General features: G+C 49.6%; 1 protein-coding gene across 1 annotated transcript in view; it reads left to right on the top strand.

The window, feature by feature from the left end:
- ICE2 (interactor of little elongation complex ELL subunit 2) overlaps nt 1–19,656 on the top strand; it is a 172,995-nt gene that overhangs the window by 131,312 nt on the left and 22,027 nt on the right. The window contains exons 13-15 of the mRNA XM_075345592.1: nt 1,816–1,900; nt 3,533–3,583; nt 5,373–5,628. Coding sequence (XP_075201707.1) covers nt 1,816–1,900; nt 3,533–3,583; nt 5,373–5,628 — 392 coding nt within the window. The remainder of the gene's footprint in view (nt 1–1,815; nt 1,901–3,532; nt 3,584–5,372; nt 5,629–19,656) is intronic.

Below are 19,656 nucleotides of genomic sequence, written 5' to 3'. Positions count from 1 at the left end.
AACGGCTCTTATAGATATCCTTCGTTGCCGATAGCAACCAATCAGCTCCTATTAATCTGTAGCAAATAGAAGCAGAGCTGTGATTAGTTACTATAGGCCATCTGATGAATAGCCAGGCTGTCAATATCCAGTATATTACCTTACACATCCAAACAGGAAGCTGTTTTTTTTTTTGGCAAATAACTGTAAAGTGCGAGGTTAAAATTGCCTTTCAAAACATAGTCTATGACATTCCCTGAGTCACATGAGATGCAAAATGTCATGATTGTAAATGCGATGGTGCAGATTCCGTTAGTGGTCATACATACATACATTCAACTTTATATATTAGATAATTATTCCACCTCTGTTTCTTCAGTGTCTTATTATTTGATTCTTTTTTTTTTCTTCTTCTCTTGGGGCTATTAAATGCAGAAAGACTTTAGTCCAATTCCAGAGATCATCTGAGTCAGAAATTACTGACGTGTTAATCATAATTTGAGCATTGGACAGATGACGTAAGTGGTAATTGTTGGGGAAGCAATGTAACTGGGAGGATAGAGCAGGAGATGGCCATTCTGATATATATACTACTGGATTGTGTTTTTAATCGCAAAGAATTTTAGATCTTGTAAGTAAATAAATGCTCGTTAATGTTGCACAACAAATTGTGAAAAATGTCACGTCCTCCCCCTCCCCGCACAGTTAATAATGTGCACAAAATGCGTAATAAATATTAAAGAGATGCTTTCCATTTATCAGGAACGTTTTATGCCAAATACAGGACATCGGAGTCCATGACTCAACAGCATAGAGCAGTCTTGGAGGCTAAAAGAAGGCCTCCACAATATTAGAGAGGTGGTTTAATGTTCTGACAGATAAATATGGAGTATTCCTATCCATACAACCACAAGTCTGGCTTGTTACTATTATAAATGACTTTACCTTTGTTGGGTGTGACACACTTAAAGATTAGTACAGACACAACAGGTCAGGGTTTCTTTCCGCCAAGCAAAGTGCAAAGTTTACTTTCTAGCCTGCATAGAAATCAGGAATCTTCTTGGTTGCTTTGTGCTGTGCTGACTAATGTTGTTGACTTTTCCATAATGATTACTGCACACAGGATGTTTGGAATTGGGATTTCACATTTTAGCTTTTTATTTATTTCCTCCAGAAAATAAAATGATGAGGAAATTTGAAGATCTAGCTCTGTAAAGCCCGCTTTACACGCTACAATATATCTTACAATGTGTCGGCGGGGTCACGTCGTAAGTGACGCACATCCGGCATCGTAAGGTACATTGTAGTGTGTGACAGCTACGTGCGATTGCGATTGAACGTTAAAACGTTCATCGCATGCACGTCGTTGAATCCTGACGAATTGCACGTCGGGTTGTTCAATGTTCCCGAGGCAGCACACATCGCAGTGTGTGACACCCTGGGAACGATGAACAGATTTTACCTGCCTCCCGCGGCTCCAGCCGGCAATGTGGAAGGAAAGAGGTGGGTGGGATGTTTACGTCCCGCTCATCTCCGCCCCTCCGCTTCTATTGGCCGGCTGCCGCGTGACGTCGATGTGACGCCGAACGTCCCTCCCACTTCAGGAAGTGGACGTTCGCCGCCCACATCGAGGTCGTATGGACGGGTAAGTACGTGTGACGGGGGTTAATCGTTTGTGCGGCACGTTCAACAAATTGAACGTGCCACACATATGATGGGGGCGTTGCAAATCGCATACGATATCGTATGCGAAATTGCAACGTGTAAAGCAGGCTTTAGCTATGTAGAATTTAAGATACATTAGGTTTTTTTGTCACCTTTTTTCGCTTCTTATAGGACATGTTGATGCTTTCACTTCCAAGTTCTTCATGCTGGAGGAAATCACTGTTGAAAATTTGAAGGAAGGCGTAAATACTTTCAAGTAGGTTTGGTCATTCAATTATCATCTGACGTTTTACATCACAGTGGGTCACGGAGTTGTCCAGTACTTGGATATTAATGAACAATTTTTAGTAGAGATCATCAATATCAGATTAGTGGTTGTCCAGGGCCCAGTACCTTGTTTACAGCTTTGTGGGCGACCAGATGAATACAGTTGTCTGATACAGGGGCTGAGTTGCACGCTCTGAGATTGATCACCATTTCCCCAGATAGGTCATTAATATCGAAGTAGTGAACACTACCTCTCAGTAAATAATTCATTTTTTTTTTTAGTAAATGTATATATGATTCTAGCTTGTATTACTTATATTATCCTGAAAGGCATACAAACTTCTATAGGTTAAAATGGCTTGTAATATGATTTGCAGAAACTACCGTATATTTAGGACTGAGGCGATGTTTACCATAAGACACACCCTAGATTTAGACAGCAGAAAACGGTAAAAATATATATATATTTTATTTATTTATTTATTTTTTTAAACTTCCCTGGTGGTGTAAACTGGAGCGGTCATTAGCACTAACTTTAACCTCTTCACGACACATGACATACTGTGTACGTCATTAATCATGTGAGCTTAATCCTCGCCACCTGCCGTGGGCAGTCCGCAGCGATCCGCGCACATGTCACCTAATTTCAACAGCTGACGTGTGCCTGCCAGGCGCGAGTGAAATCGTGTTCCACCCGTGCCTATTAACCCCTTGAATCTCACTGTCAAAATCTGACCGTGAGAGGTAACAGCGTGCCGCCGTAAGCATAACATACCCAGCCCCATCGGAAGTCACATGACTTCCAGTAGTTGCCATGGTAGCACAGGGTCATGTAATGACTGCTGTAGCTGTCATGAGTCCCTTCTCTCACTGCCGGCAGACTGCCATGTGTGAGAGTAAAGCAGCTTTTCTCCAGATCTCAGCTGTGTAGCTATGATCAGCAGAAATGGATGAGCGATCAGACTGCTGATCGTTATAGTCCCTTAGGAGACTAGTAAACTGAAAAAAAAAGTTTTAAAAAATTTAGAAAAAGAAAAAACCTAAAAGTTCAAATCATCCCCCATTCGGCCCATTGCAAATCAAAGGGTTAAAAAAAATATACACAATTGGTATCGCCGCAAAATCTAAAATCACAATTTTGTGTCTGCGCAGAGAGCTCATGGTCTCACGCAAGCACAATTATCTTTTCGGCTCTGCCTGCAATAAGGCAGAGCAAAGTGCGCCTGCGTGAGCAGGGAATGACTGCGCAGGTGCAAGATTCAGCCCAGTATGTGGATGATGAAGGAGGCGTCAGGCGCGTCAATCCTCAATGGAGGACTGCAAACAGCGGCAGGAGGGGGAGACAGGAGCCGAAAAAAAGCATGACCATTCGACCAGAACAGGTCATTTGCATACGTGGTGGTCAGATTTTATAAAGGTATTTTTGGGGTTTGGAAGGAGAGTCAGGAACAAGGTGCACCTTCACAGAATGCAGCCCAGGAGCTGCAGAAGGTGATTCTTTTTGGTCAATACTGAAAAAACTGGTGACAGGTTCCCTTTAATTTATGCTAATGTTGTAAATATGCCAGTGATTATTTATGGCCTGGCCTAATTAATGATCTGCCATTTTATTTTTGTACAGACCTGCTAATTGCCTTAATTCTCTTCGTCATATCTTAAAGTGGGTGACTGGGTAAGTATAATATGGTGGTGCTTTAAGAGCTACTAGCTATCTTTTTTTGAAGCTATTACTTCTTCTTTTTTTTTTTTTTTTTTTTTTTTAGGATATTACTTTTTTTTTGGTAGATAGAGATTACTCTTTTTTTTTTCTGTAAATTGACATCATGGATGAATACAAGCTTAGCTACAAAGAGGAGGCATACAAAAAATAGAAAAGTGTTATTCAGCTCACCACTCCTGTGTTAGAGATCAGTATCCCAGTAGTCTTCCAGGGTATCTGTGGAGTCTGAGGTCTGGGTGTGGTGCACGGGGCATGCACTGGTCTGGATTCCAGGTCACAAACCTCTAAAAGGGATGTTCCCCAGCACCAAAGGAAAGTTGCTAAAAATGTACCCTTTACATCTATGCTTTTTGGGTAGAAAAACCCTTAGTCATGGCTTGATTAAGGTTTTTTCTACCTGAAATGCATAAGCATTATGATTTTTTAATATGTGCACATTCTGCCAATTATTTTTACTCCTAGATGATTAAAGGCTACATTTTAACTACTTTTCTTCGGTGCTGGAGAACTTCCCCTTTTGGACTATTTAGATCTACAAAGAAGAGCGGTATTAACGAAAATGTCATCATGAATTTTGTTACCGCTACGATGTGCACTTATTGAGATCATCCGTGTTATCATATGGCTAGTTGTTTGTAATGTAAGCCATCCCATCAGGATGTATGGAGGAAGTGTGCATCTGCCAGAGTGAGACATATATCCGTTCAGACAATGTAGATGGACTGTCTAATAGCTCTGCTGAAATAGTGACTCACCCCGGACATTAATCATCAGTTATATGCTTGGTTTGGTTTACACACCTGTCGTAGTGAGATCAAACACAAAGCTTATATGACGGAGTGGAATATACGTGAATGATTCAGTCCATGTGGGTGTATTACACAGAAGGCAGCAGAACTGATCTAGCCACAGGTCCTGGTAGCTACCACTACTTCTGCCCAAAAACACAGACTACCAGAGTGATAAAAGTGTAAAGATCCAGCATTGTCACTTAGTCAAATCAAATAAGCTTATTGACAGGACCAAATACAAATTAGTTTTGCCAAAGCAAGTGTACATTAGGGACTGGGACTGTGGGGATGATGGGTGGGGACTGTAGTAAGGATGGATGGGGCACATCTAGGGTGGGGACTGTGGGGGCACATCTAGGGTGGGGGCTATGGAAGTCCATGGCTTATGATGGGGCATATCCAGGGTGGGGACTGTAGTAAGGATGGATGGGGCACATCCAGGGTGGGGACTGTGTGGGCATATCTAGGTTGGGGGCTTATGGAAGTCCATGGCTTATGATGGGGCATATCCAGGGTGGGGACTGTAGTAAGGATGGATGGGGCACATCCAGGGTGGGGACTGTGTGGGCACATCTAGGTTGGGGGCTTATGGAAGTCCATGGCTTATGATGGGGCATATCCAGGGTGAGGACTGTAGTAAGGATGGATGGGGCACATCCAGGGTGGGGACACATCTGGGATGGGGGCTATGGAAGTCCATGGCTTATCATAGTTCTCTTTCTCGAAGTCTATGACATTCGCTCACATACCGCGCTGCTATCTCCACTGCGCTCTCTTCTTCCCCCAGCAGGACATATGTGTTCTCTTCCTTCTTCATGGAGTCTATGTTCACTATTACTAAACTACAAAATGCCACTTGTATGGGAAAGTCACATAGGTGATTTATTTAGGGTGGTTGTTGTGTTCTACACTGAATTCTTTAATTTAAACAACATTTTTTCTCAATGCAGGTTTCAGGATGGATCCTACCTCTTGAGCCATGTGTCTGGAGACTCCTCTGTCTACCTCTATCAAAGCACAGAAGATCACAAAAGAGGAGGCTATAATCTGCATGATGCACACTGTAATGCCCCTAAAGCACCGTCCTCTTTGTCTGTTCCCTGGGTGCCCTTAAATCCCAACCTGTTGCTGAAGTATCACATTCTACATGGCCGTCCGCCTTGCACTTTTCCACCTGCACCAAAACAGGATACAGGAGTAGACAAAGTAAGTGTTTGAGTAGTGAAACACTGATCATGGAGTTTACTGCTAGATCACATAGGTTTCTGCACATTCCTGACTCTGGGGGCAGGCATTATCCACAATGTAGGAGGTGTAGGTCTCCGCAAACTACGTTTCTGGAACTGGCTGGATTGGTCTCTTTAATATGTTAACATGAGAAATTAGTGCAAGATTTTATATTTTATTGCCAAATGTAAGAAAAACTTGTAATTAAATCATAAAACCATATATTCAGAATAGATGAGCAAATAGATGAGACTTTATCCTAAGGCTAGGTAAACGTGATATATATTCCGTCTAGGATCGCTATACCTGGCTCTTCTGACTGGTCTCCTGACCTGAACTGTCCCATAAGCATATACAAGTTAATCTCAATAAATTAGAATATCCTCAAAAAGTTAATTTATTTCAGTAATTCAATACAAAAAGGGAAACACATATATTATATAGAGTCTTTACACACAGAGTGATCTATTGCAAGTGTTTATTTCTGTTGATGATTAAGGCTTTCAGCCAATGAAACCCAAAAAGTCATTATCTCAGAAAATTAGAATAATTACCACAAAACACCTGCAAAGGCTTCCTAAGCATTTAAAATGGTCCCTTAGTCTAGTTCAGTAGGCTGCACAATCATGGGGAATACTGCTGACTTGATAATGTCCAGAAGGCAGTCATTGATACACTCCACAAAGAGGATAAGCCACAGAAGGTCATTGCTAAAGAAGCTGGCTGTTCACAGAGTGCTGTATCCAAGCATATTAATGGAAAGTTGAGTGGAAGGAAAAAGTGTGGTAGAAAAAGGTGCACAAGAAACTTGGATAAGCACAGCTTTGATAGGATTGTTAAGAAAAGGCTATTCAAAAATTTGGGGGAGATTCAGAAGGAGTGGACTGCTACTGGAGTCAGTGCTTCAAGAGCCACCACACACAGATGTATCAAGGACATGGTCTACAACTGTCGCATTCCTTGTGTCAAGCCACTCATGATCAATAGACAACGCTAGAAGCATCTTACCTGGGCCAAGGAGAAAAAGAACTGGACTATTGCTCAGTGGTCCAATGTGTTGTTTTCAGATGACAGTAAATTTTGCATTTCATTTGGAAATCAAGGTCCCAGAGTCTGGAGGAAGAGTGGAGAGGCCACAATCCAAGCTGCTTGAGGTCTAGTGTGAAGTTTCCACAGTCAGTGATGGTTTGGGGAGCCATGTCATCTGCTGGTGTAGGTCCACTGTGTCTTATCAAGACCAAACTCAGCGCAGCCGTCTACCAGGAAATTTTAGAGCACCTCATGCTTCCCTCTGCCGACAAGCTTTTTGGGGATGGAAATTTCATTTTCCATCAGGACTTGGCCCCTGTCCACACTGCAAAAAGTACCAATACCTGGTTTAATAACCACAATATCACTGTGCTTGACTGGCCAGCAAACTCGCCTGACCTAAACCCCATAGAGAAGCTATGGGATATTGACAAGAGGAAGATGAGAGACACCAGACCCAACAATGCAGACAAGCTGAAGGCTGCTATCAAAGCAACCTGGGCTTCCATAACACCTCAGCAGTGCCACAGGCTGATCGCCTCCATGTCACGCCGCATTGATGCACTAATTCATGCAAAAGGAGCCTGACCAACTATTGAGTGCATTTACTGTACAGACTTCTCAGTAGGCGCCGACATTTCTGAGTTTAAAATATTCTTTTCAGTTGGTCTTATATAGTATTGTAATTTCTTTGTCGCTCCATTGGGAGACCCAGACAATTGGGTGTATAGCTATTGCCTCTGGAGGCCACACAAAGTATTACACTTAAAAGTGTAAGGCCCCTCCCCTTCTGGCTATACACCCCCAGTGGGATCACTGGCTCACCAGTTTTGTGCTTTGTGCGAAGGAGGCAACACATCCACGCATAGCTCCACTTTTTAGTCAGCAGCAGCTGCTGACTATGTCGGATGGAAGAAAAGAGGACACATATAGTGTCCCCAGCATGCTCCCTTCTCACCCCACTGTATGTCGGAGGTGTTTGTAAGGTTGAGGTACCCATTGCGGGTACGGCGGCAGGAGCCCACATGCTGATTCCTTCCCCATCCCTTTTTACAGGGCTCTGGGTGAAGTGGGATTTACCGGTCTCCAGGCACTGAGACCGTGCTCCATCTACAGCCCCTGGAGAAGATGCTGGATGGAGCGGAGTACATCAGGGACATGGCCCTGCTTCCTCAAGGTACTCTGTGTCCCCGCGCATTTGGCGCTCACACCGCAGCATGCTGGGTGTTGTAGTGCGCCGGGGGACATCAGCGCTGCGGCGCCTGTGCCATGGCCTCATTCAGCTTTGCTGAAGCAGGCTCACTTATGGGAATTGGTCGCGCCGGCCGCTGGGACTGCGGCGCGGCTGGCACTTGTAGTGCGCCGGGGACTTCAGCGCGGCCTGCGCTTTTACGGCGGCCGCGCTGATAACTAGAGTCCCCGGCTTATGCGGCCTGCTTCCGTTCGTTCCCGCCCCCAGACCTGCCAGTCAGGAGAGGGGCGGGACACTGGCCACTTCCAGGAATCGCTCGCGCCGGCCGCTGGCAGCGGCGCGGCTGGCACTTGTGGTGCGCCGGGGACTTCAGCGCGGCCCGCGCTTTTACGGCGGCCGCGCTGATAACTAGAGTCCCCGGCTTTTGCGGCCTGCTTCCGTTCGTTCCCGCCCCCAGACCTGCCAGTCAGGAGAGGGGCGGGACGCTGGCCACTTCTATGAATCGGTCGCGCCGGCCGCTGGAACTGCGGCGCGGCTGGCACTTGTGGTGCGCCGGGGACTTCAGCGCGGCCCGCGCTTTTACGGCGGCCGCGCTGTTAACTCGAGTCCCCGGCTTCTGGGCCTAGTCTCCCTTCGTTACCGCCCACAGCCCTGACAGTCAGGGTAGGGGCGTGACGCTGCATAGAGCAGAGCTGAGAGCTGGAGTATGTTTTGCATACTCCACCCCTCTCACTGTGTGCACTGTGAATCCGGATTCCCGCACTTTCTCAGGCACGCCCACGGCTTCCTTCTCTACAAGGACACCGGCAGCCATTAGTGTCAGTTTCTGTACGATACAGAGACAAGTGTGGAAGACCCTGGCATTCTGATAGTCACACAATCGCTGTGACAGGCGTTAAGCAGCACCTGTGGTGCTAACCCCACTAGTGCAGAAGTGCACTTATAGATATGCTTGTACTATATACATTGCACTGTTTGCTCGCACGTTGTATATACCCTCCTGGATTATGCGGAGGAGTTATCAGCATATTCTCTGTGTAAAACAAAGGTGCAGAACCACATGTTTTTCTATACAGCTGGTACAGCATGTACGGCTACACGGCCGGCAGGTTACATAGACTCCCATTGTATGCACTAATGGCCAGGGGATGAGGACGGTGTCTGCAGTATTTACTGACAGATTTTCTGAGACTATGGCTATGATACTAGAAGCCTAGCAGTCCGGACATGTCTCTCACAATATGGGCACTGTTGAATCATTGATCCATGGCCCCCCTCAGTGTGAATAACTAACAGCTCCGGGAATGTCACACGCATCCCAGAGTCACGGCTCTGCACGGACGTCAGTCCCAGACAGCCTAAGTGGGCTCGCTATGAGCGGCCTCGGTTTCATCAGGGTCCTAACAGAAGGACTCGCTGTGTAATGAGGCGGAAGTAGCGGCTCAGGATTCTGATCCTGAGACCGCTCTCAATCTGGATACACCTGATTGTGACGCCATAGTAAATAATCTTATAGCGTCCATCTATAGAATGTGGGTTATTTCTCACAGCTCCTCCAGTGGAGGAGTCAGCTTCACGTATTTTTCTGGACCACTCTGCCTTCAGAGAGGCAGTCCAGGAACACCACGCTTATCCAGATATGCGCTTCTCCAAACGGCTTAGGATACACGTTATCCCTGTCCCCTGACTTGGTCAAGGACTGGACCCAATGTCCCGAGCGGCATCCTCCAATCTCCAGGCTTGTAGCTAGATCCATAGTTGCAGTGGGAGATGGAACTGCAAACTCAAAGATGCCACTGACAGACAGATGGATCTCTGGTCGAAAGCCATCTATGAGGCTGTCGGCGCACCGTTGGCTCCGGCATTCTCTCCCTTGGGGCACTCCAAGCTATTTCAGCTTGTCTTACACAGATTGACACGGTTAGGACTCTGCGAACCGTGTGGCGGTAGCCTCCGCTACTCCGTGTTTTTAAGCAGAGCCTGGTCTGATCGTTAAGTGAATGGAAGGCAGATTCTGCTTCCAAAAAAGGTTGCCTAACCAGTTGCCTTTTTCTGCTGACCGACTGTTTGGTGAGCGTTGGATGTAACCATCAAACAGTCCAGGGGTAAGGATTCATCCTTTCCTCAGCCCGGACACAACAAACCCCAACAGAGCAAGAGGCAGTCGGGGTTTTCGGCCTTTTCGAGGCTCGGGCAGGTCCCATTTTTCCTCGTCCAATGTGGACTCAAAAGGATCAGAGGAGCTAAGATTCTTAGCGGGCTCAGTCTCGCCCAAAAAAGCGACAGTCTGAAAACCCGCTTCCAAGGCGGCTTCCTCATGACTTGCGGCCTCGGTCGGTAGCAGGCTCTCCCGCCTTGGCGATATTTAGCTGCCATAGGTCAATGACCATTGAGTGTGAGACATTCTGTCTCACGGGTACAGGATAGAGCTCACTTCTCGTCCTCCAACTCGATTCTTCAGAATTTCTCCACCTCCCGGCCGGGCCGCTGCTCTTCTGCAAACAGGGTGCACTCTATAGGCAGAAAGAGTGATGACCCCCGTTCCTCTTCAGGAACAAGGTCACGGTTTTTACCCCAAATTCTTTGCGGTACTTATAACAACGGGCCGTTCCGTCCCGTTCTGGATCTAAAAATACTCAGCAAGCTCGTGGACACCAGGCGGTTCCGGATGGAATCCCTCCGCCATGTCATCGCCTCAAGGTCCCAAGGATATTTCCTAGCATCATTAGGCATCAAGGATGCTTATCCACACGTGCCGATTGATCCAGAGCACTAGCGTTTCTACGCTTCGTTATAGGAGACGAACACCCTCTGTTCGTAGCTCTACCTTCCGGCTAGCGACAGTCCAACTGGTCTTCGCCAAGGTCAGGGCAGCAGTAGTCACAGTCCTGCACTCTCAGGGTCACTCTGTGGTCCCGTATTTAGACGATCTACTTGTCAAGGCACTCTCTTAGGAAACATGCCAACACTGCCCGAACGTTGCGCTGGAGACTCTCTAGAGTTTTGGGTGGATCATCAACTTTTTAAAGTCAGATCCGACCCCGACCCTATCGATAACATATCTAGGCATAGAGTTTCTTACTCTCTCAGCGATAGTGAAGCTGCCGCTAGACAAACAGCATTCACTACGGGCTGCAAGCTCTTCTTTAAGAACCAGTCGCACACATTGAGACGCCTCATGCACTTCCTACGTAAGATGGTAGCAATGGAGGCAGTTCCTTTCGCGCAGTTTTACTGCGTCCACTACAATGGGACATTCTCCGCCAATGGGACGAGGAGTCGACGTCCCTCAACAGAGTCGTCGTTCTTTCTCAGGCGGCCAAGGAATCTCTACGGTGGTGGCTTCTTCTCACCTCTTGGTCAAAAAGAAGGTCCTTCCTATCCCCGTCTTGGGCGATAGTTACGACAGACGCGAGTCTATCAGGGTGGGGAGCAGTTTTTCTCCACTACAGCGCTCAGGGTACGTGGACTCAGCAAGAGTCCACTCTTCAGATCAATGTTCTTGAACACAGAGCAGTGTATCTTGCCCTACAATCCTTCCAACAGCGGCTGGAAAGCAAGCATATCCGACTTCAGTCGGACAGCTCCACAGCGGTGGCATACATCAACCACCAAGGTAGAACGCGCAACCGGCAAGCCTTCCAGGAAGTCCGGCAGGTTCTGATGTGGGTGGAAGACACGGCATCCACCATATCCACAATTCACATCCCAAGTGTGGAAACTAGGAAGCTGACTTCCTAAGTCGCTGAGGTGTGGCCGAAAGAGTATGGTCTCCTCACCCGGACGGGTTTCAGGAGATCTGGCGCCGCTGACAGAGGCCGGACGTCGATCTAATGGCGTCACGGCACAACAACAATGTGCCAGCTTCATGGCACGGTTTCACAATCATCGAGCTCTGGCGGCAAACGCCTTAGTTCAGCATTGGTCGCAGTTCCAGCTACCTTAGGTGCCACCTCTGGCATTGTTGCCCAGAGTACTGCGCTAGATCAAGACCGACTGCGGCCGCGCCATCCTCGTCGCTACAAATTGGCCGAGGATGTTGTGGTACTCGGTTCTGTGGTGCCTCACGGTAGGCTAACCGGGGGCACTACCAGACCAATCAGACTGGCTGTCTCAAGGGCCATTCTTCCATTTGAATTCTACGGCCCTCAACCGGATGGTGTGGCATTGAGTCCTGGAACCTAGTGTCGTCAGGATTACCTCAGGACGTGGTTGCCACCATGAGACAGGCTAGCATACCAACGTCCGCCAAGATTGACCACAGGACGTGGAAGATGTTCTTATCTCGGTGCTCGGCGCAGGGTGTTTCTCCCTGGCCGGTTGCATCGTCTATGTTTCCTTCCTTCCTGCAATCTAGGTAGGAAAATGGGTTGTCGCTCAGTTCCCTTTAGGGACAAGTCTCAGCGCTATCTGTATTTTTTCAGAAACGACGACTTCCTCAGGTACGCACGTTCCTACGGGGAGTTTGTCTTCTCAGCACTCCGTACAAGCGGCCGTTAGAGCCCTGAGATCTGAACAAGGTTCTAATTGCTCTCCAGATGCCGCCTTTCGAGCCTTTGAAGGATGTCTCCCTTCCCGTTTTTCACGGGAAGTGGCCTTCTAGTAACGGTCTCGTCTCTTAGGAGAGTTTCCGAGCTAGCAACGCTCTCATACAAACTCCCTTCCTGGTCCTTCACCAGGACAGGGTAGTTCTGCGTCCGGTTCCGGAATTTCTCCCTAAGGTGGTATCCCATTTTCATATCAATCAGGATATCACCTCACCTTCTTTGTGTCCTCGTCCAGTCCATCAATTTCAGAAAGATTTGCATCTGTTGGTTCTGGTGAGAGCACTCAGGTTCTACTTCCCGCATGGCGCTCCTGCGCCACCCGGATGCACTCTTTGTCCTTGTCGCTGGTCGGCGTAAACAGTCGCAAGCTTCCAGATCCACCCTTGCTCGGGGGCTCGAGGAACCAATTCTTGAAACCTACAGTTCTACTGGGCTTCTGGTTCTCTCAAGGCCGAAGGCCCATTCTACCAGAGCCGTGGGTGCATCCTGGGCATTACGGCACCAGGCTACGGCTCAGCAGGTGTGTCAGGCACCCACCTGGTCGAGTCTACTTACTTTTACCAAGCATTATCAGATGCATACCTACGCTTCGGCAGACGCCAGCCTAGGTAGATAAGTCATTCAGGCGGCGGTTGGCCACCTGTAGGAGAGGGCCGTTTGACGGCCCTATCATGAGGTATTCTTTTACCCACCCAGGGATTGCTTTTGGACATCCCAATTGTCTGGGTCTCCCAATGGAGCGACAAAGAAGAAGGGAATTTTGTTTACTTACCGTAAATTCCTTTTCTTCTAGCTCCAATTGGGAGACCCAGCACCCGCCCTGTTTTCTCGGGGTTTTTCTGTTTTTTCGGGTACACATGTTGTTCATGTGGTATGGTTCAGTTCTCCGATGTTTCCTCGGATTGAATTGGTCTTTAAACCAGTTATTGGCTTTCCTCCTTCTTGCTTTGGCACTAAAACTGGTGAGCCAGTGATCCCACTGGGGGTGTATAGCCAGAAGGGGAGGGGCCTTACACTTTTAAGTGTAATACTTTGTGTGGCCTCCAGAGGCAATAGCTATACACCCAATTGTCTGGGTCTCCCAATTGGAGCTAGAAGAAAAGGAATTTACGGTAAGTAAACAAAATTCCCTTCTTTCTGAGATAATGACTTTTGGGTTTTCATTAGCTCTAAGCCATAATCATCAACATTAACAGAAATAAACACTTGCAATAGATCACTCTGCTTGTAATGACTATATAATATATGCATTTCCCTTTTTGTATTGAATTACTGAAATAATAATAATAAATCTTTATTTCTTCATCGTTCCTTATGGGAGACCCAAACCATGGGTGTATAGCTAATGCCTCCTTAGGACACACAAAGTACTACACTCAAACGTGTAGCTCCTCCCTCCGGGCTATATACACCCCCTGGATGACAATCTAACCAGTTCAATGCTTTGTGTTTCAGGAGGTCACACACACACATGCATTCTCTGATTTTTTTCATTTTTATTTTGATTTTAAAGATTTGGAAGAAAAGCAAGTCCAGTCTGGACTCCCGGCATGTCCCTTCTCACCCCACTGTGTCGGCGGTGCTGTTAAGGTTGACTTTACAAGGCTGGAGCCTTCACATGCCGCACTCCTTCACATCCTCTGAGAGGCTCTGGGTTGAAGTGGGAGCCGTCACGGTCCTCTCTGCTTGCAGGAGACCGGTCTCCATCCGCAGCCCTGTCTGGTTCCTGCTGGAAGGAGCGTTTAACTCCCCCTCAGGGACTGGCCCTGCGTCTCAAAAGCTAAGTATTGAGACGTTTTTCAGGGGTCCCGGGTACTTTTATTAGGGGGAAAGTATGTTTTTCTTTATCGTTCCTTATGGGAGACCCAAACCATGGGTGTATAGCTTCTGCCTCCGGAGGACACACAAAGTACTACACTCAAACGTGTAGCTCCTCCCTCCGGGCTATATACACCCCCTGGATGACAATCTAACCAGTTCAATGCTTTGTGTTTCAGGAGGTACACACACTTGCATTCTCTGATATTTTTTATTTCAATTTTAAAGATTTGGAAGAAAAGCGGGTCCAGTCTGGACTCCCGGCATGTCCCTTCACACCCCACTCTGTCGGCGGTGCTGTTAAGGTTGACTTATAAGGCTGGAGCCTTCACATGCCGCGCTCCTTCACATCCTCTGTGAGGCTCTGGGTTGAAGTGGGAGCTTCCACGGTCCTCTCTGCTCGCAGAAGACCGGTCTCCATCCGCAGCCCTGTCTGGTTCCTGCTGGAAGGAGCGTTTACCCCCCTCTCCAGGGACATGGCCCTGCGTCTCAAAGCTAAGTATTGAGACGTTTTTCAGGGGTCCCGGGTATTTTTACTAGGGGGACAGTATGTGTTGTATCGTTACTGTAAATTCCGGCCGGTTCTGGGGGTTTCCCCTGAGAACCGCGCCGAAGGTGCCTGCTCGTCGGCCGCACTTTAAAATCTAGGCCCCGGCTTCAGTTTGGGCCTAGTTTCGGTTTCGGCTCCTCTGCATGTCATGCATACAGTATGCATAGCGTGGCGCCGCCCACCGCTCGGCCAGCAGGGGAGGACACTCCTCTCTGGGGAGATGTTTCCTCCCCTGTCTCTCTCCCTGGCCCTCCGTTTTCCCGCTCTTGGGCTCATACACGCCCCCCCTCCTCCTCCCAGCGCCATTTTCTCAGCGTTCTACACTGACGGCGCTGGATGCTGCAGCTGCTGCTGTTTGGGAAGGCTGACGCTTCACTGGGGCTTGGAGCTGTGGAATCCGGAGGGCACACAGGGAGCGGGCTGGTAAGCCACAACCTCTGGTTGTGGGCTTTTTATTATACACTCTCAGGGCATTCTACAGGAGTGTATTCTTGCTGCAGAGCTGCCACCTCAGCAGCATGTCTGTCACCCGAAGCAAGGCTGCAAACATGTACGCTATATGCACTGCTTGTAAGATCATTCTGCCAGAGCCAAACACATACCCACATTGTGATGCCTGTGCTAATATGGTTGTGTCTCAGCCTGGAGCCTCCTCAGGGGTCCCTCTGGCTGCTCCGGCCCCGGTGGCTGAACCCCCGGCTTGGGTAGCTTCCTTCTCACAAGCTATTTCCCAGTCTTTTGCCGACTCCATGGGGCAGTTGTCCCGGACACTGCTGTCCATGCATCAGGCCCCTTCTCAGGGTGCCTCTGCTGCTCCGAGTTCTGCAGAGCTCTCAGAGCATGTCCTAGGACCCCGTCCCCCTAAACGGAGATGCAGGGACCCTTCTCCTTCCTCGTCCCACGTCTCTGATTCACGAGCCGAGGTGCAGGGCGAGGAGGATTCGTTAACTGTGGGCTCAGACGCTACCTCTATGTACCCCATTGACTTATCTGAGGGTGATGCGGATGTCAGTGACTTGATTGCGTCCATTAACTCCGTACTGAACCTCAACCCACAAGAGTCAGAGGAACAACCCTCTCTGGTAGAGGTACACCAGTTTACCTCTCCTAAGAAACCTAGGAGTATGTTTTTTAATCACTCCAGCTTTCATACCACTGTTAACAAGCCCAGGGCCTGTCCTGACAAACGTTTTCCGAAGCGTAGTTCAGATGACCGTTTTCCTTTTCCACCAGAGGTGGTTAAGGAATGGGCACAGTCCCCAAAGGTAGACCCTCCGGTGTCCAGAATCTCAGCCCGCACAGTCGTAGCTGTGGCTGATGGCACTTCTCTTAAGGATCCCACTGACCGCCAGGTTGACCTTCTGGCCAAGTCTGTATATGAGGCGGCAGGAGCCTCGTTCTCCCCGTCTTTTGCGGCAGTGTGGGCTCTTAAGGCAGTCTCTGCCTCTCTGGCGGAGATACATTCCCTCACCAGGGACTCTATTCCTGAGACGGATTCCTTAACTTCTCAAGCTTCGGCTTTTTCATCCTACGCCATGTCTGCCATCCTGGAGGCTTCTCACCGCACGGCGGTGGCCTCCGCTAACTCCCTCGCGATCCGCAGGATCTTGTGGCTTCGAGAGTGGAAAGCAGACGCTTCCTCTAAGAAGTTCCTTGCGAGTCTCCCTTTTGCTGGGTCCCGGCTGTTTGGGGAACAGCTGGATGACATAATTAAGGAAGCTACTGGCGGGAAGAGTACTTCCTTGCCACAAACTAAAGCCAAGAAACCTGTCCAGGGCAGGAACCAATCGAGGTTTCGTTCCTTTCGTTCCTCTAACTGGTCATCCTCTAAGCCCTCGACCTCGTCCACTACCGCAGCCAAGGATCGTAAACCCAACTGGCGCGCAAAGCCGCGTCCTCAAAAGACCGGAGGAGCCGCTGCCACTAAGGCAGCCCCCTCTTGACTATCTGGCTGCGCCAGCAACGTCCTTGGTCGGTGGCAGGCTCTCCCACTTTGGCGACGTGTGGTTTCAACACGTCTCCGATCAGTGGGTGCGGGACATCATCTCCCACGGCTACAGGATAGAATTTTCTTCCAGCCCGCCAAACAGATTTTTTCTGTCCACCCCCCACTGCTCCAAAGCCGCCGCCTTCTCTCAGGCCGTGGCATCCCTGCAGGCCAACGGTGTAATTGTTCCGGTTCCCGCCCGGGAACGGTTCAGCGGTTTCTACTCAAACCTCTTTCTAGTCCCCAAAAAGGACGGTTCCTTCCGGCCCATCCTGGATCTCAAGCTTCTCAACAAGCATGTTCAGGTGCGGCACTTTCGCATGGAGTCTCTGAGATCGGTCATTGCCTCAATGACCCAAGGAGATTTTCTGGCATCCATCGACATCAGAGATGCCTATCTGCATGTGCCTATTGCGGTTTCACACCAGCGTTGGCTACGCTTTGCAATCGGAAAGGAACATTTCCAATTCGTGGCTCTCCCCTTCGGTTTAGCCACGGCTCCTCGAGTATTCACCAAGGTCATGGCAGCAGTAGTTGCGGTCCTGCACCTCCAGGGGTTGGCAGTGATTCCTTACCTGGACGACCTTCTAGTCAAGGCCTCATCCAGTGCAGACTGCCAGCGGAGTGTCTCTCTCACTCTCGCCACGCTAGTTCAGTTCGGGTGGCTTGTCAACCTGCCCAAGTCCACTCTGACCCCAACCCAGGTGCTTTTGTACCTAGGGATGCAATTCGAGACTCTGCCGGCACTTGTCAAGTTGCCCTTAGTCAAACAGCAGTCCCTTCGGCTGGCGGTGCGCTCTCTGCTGAGGCACCGCCGTCATTCCATCAGACACCTCATGCAGGTGCTGGGTCAGATGGTGGCGTCAATGGAAGCGGTTCCCTTTGCCCAGTTCCATCTGCGTCCCTTGCAGCTGGACATTCTCCGCTGTTGGGACAAGCGGATCTCTTCCTTGCACAGGCTGGTGGCTCTGTCGTCACAGACCAGGAGCTCCCTTCAGTGGTGGCTTCGGCCCCTCTCTCTGTCACAGGGACGCTCCTTCCTGACTCCGTCCTGGGTGATCCTCACCACGGATGCCAGCCTCTCCGGTTGGGGAGCAGGATTTCTCCATCACCGAGCACAGGGCACTTGGACTCCGTCCGAATCAGCCCTCTCGATCAATGTGCTGGAGATCAGAGCTGTGTTTCTAGCTCTCCTAGCCTTTCACCACCTGTTGGCGGGCAGGCACATTCGAGTTCAGTCGGACAACGCGACAGCGGTTGCCTACATCAATCACCAGGGCGGGACTCACAGCCGTCTGGCGATGTTGGAGGTTCAACGAATCCTCCAGTGGACGGAGGACTCCAAGTCCACCATATCTGCAGTCCACATCCCAGGCGTGGAAAACTGGGAGGCCGATTACCTCAGCCGTCAAACCGTGGACAGCGGCGAGTGGGCCCTGCATCCGTCAGTGTTCAGATCAATCTGCCGCAAGTGGGGCACTCCGGAAGTGGATCTAATGGCATCCCGGCACAACAACAAGGTTCCGGTTTACATGGCTCGCTCCCACGATCCTCAAGCCGTCGCAGCAGACGCACTGGTTCAAGATTGGTCTCAGTTCCGTCTGGCCTATGTGTTTCCCCCTCTGGCGCTCTTGCCCAGGGTTCTGCGCAAGATCAGAATGGAGGGCCGTCGAGTCATACTCATTGCTCCGGACTGGCCCAGGCGAGCTTGGTACCCAGACCTGCTCCGTCTGTCCGTAGAGGTGCCGTGGCATCTCCCGGACCGCCCAGACCTTCTCTTTCAAGGTCCGTTCTTCCGCCAGATTTCTGCGGCTCTCAGATTGACGGCGTGGCTCTTGAGTCCTGGATCCTGACGGCTTCAGGCATTCCCTCTGAGGTCATCTCCACCATGACTCAGGCTCGGAAGTCTTCTTCGGCCAAGATTTACCACAGGACTTGGAGGATTTTCCTGTCCTGGTGTCGCTCTTCCGACCATGCCCCTTGGCCGTTCTCCTTGCCGACCATCCTGTCTTTTCTACAGTCTGGTCTCCAGCTAGGACTGTCCCTCAATTCCCTCAAGGGACAGGTGTCGGCTCTGTCGGTATTGTTCCAGCGGCGTATCGCCCGACTGGCCCAGGTGCGCACCTTCATGCAGGGCGCATCTCACATCATTCCTCCTTACCGGCGGCCCTTGGATCCCTGGGACCTTAATCTGGTCCTCACGGCCTTACAGAAACCCCCCTTTGAGCCTCTCAGGGAGGTTCCCTTGTTTAGACTTTCACAGAAAGTTGTTTTTCTAGTAGCCATAACTTCTCTCAGGAGAGTTTCTGATTTGGCTGCGCTCTCTTCGGAATCCCCCTTTTTGGTGTTTCACCAAGACAAGGTGGTTCTTCGTCCGACTCCGGACTTTCTCCCTAAGGTGGTGTCTCCTTTCCACCTTAACCAGGACATTTCATTGCCTTCTCTTTGTCCAGCCCCTGTGCATCGCTTTGAGAAGGCGTTGCATACTTTGGATTTGGTGCGAGCGCTCCGAATCTATGTGTCACGCACCGCCGTTTTTAGGCGGTGCACCTCACTTTTTGTGCTAACCACTGGTCAGCGCAAGGGTCTCGCTGCTTCTAAACTGACCCTAGCTCGTTGGATCAGGTCGGCTATCACCGATGCCTACCAGTGTTCTCAGGTGCCTCCCCCGCCAGGGATTAAGGCGCACTCGACCAGAGCTGTCGGTGCCTCCTGGGCTTTCAGGCACCAGGCTACGGCTCAGCAGGTTTGTCAGGCTGCCACGTGGTCCAGTCTGCACACTTTTTCGAAGCACTACCAAGTGCATGCTCATGCTTCGGCAGATGCGAGCTTGGGCAGACGCATTCTTCAGGCGGCTGTCGCCCATTTGTGAAGTTAGGTTTTG

This window comes from Anomaloglossus baeobatrachus, chromosome 4, assembly GCF_048569485.1.
Source record: "Anomaloglossus baeobatrachus isolate aAnoBae1 chromosome 4, aAnoBae1.hap1, whole genome shotgun sequence".
Taxonomy (NCBI): Eukaryota; Metazoa; Chordata; class Amphibia; order Anura; family Aromobatidae; genus Anomaloglossus; species Anomaloglossus baeobatrachus.
This window is presented reverse-complemented; position numbering and strand designations above follow the sequence as displayed.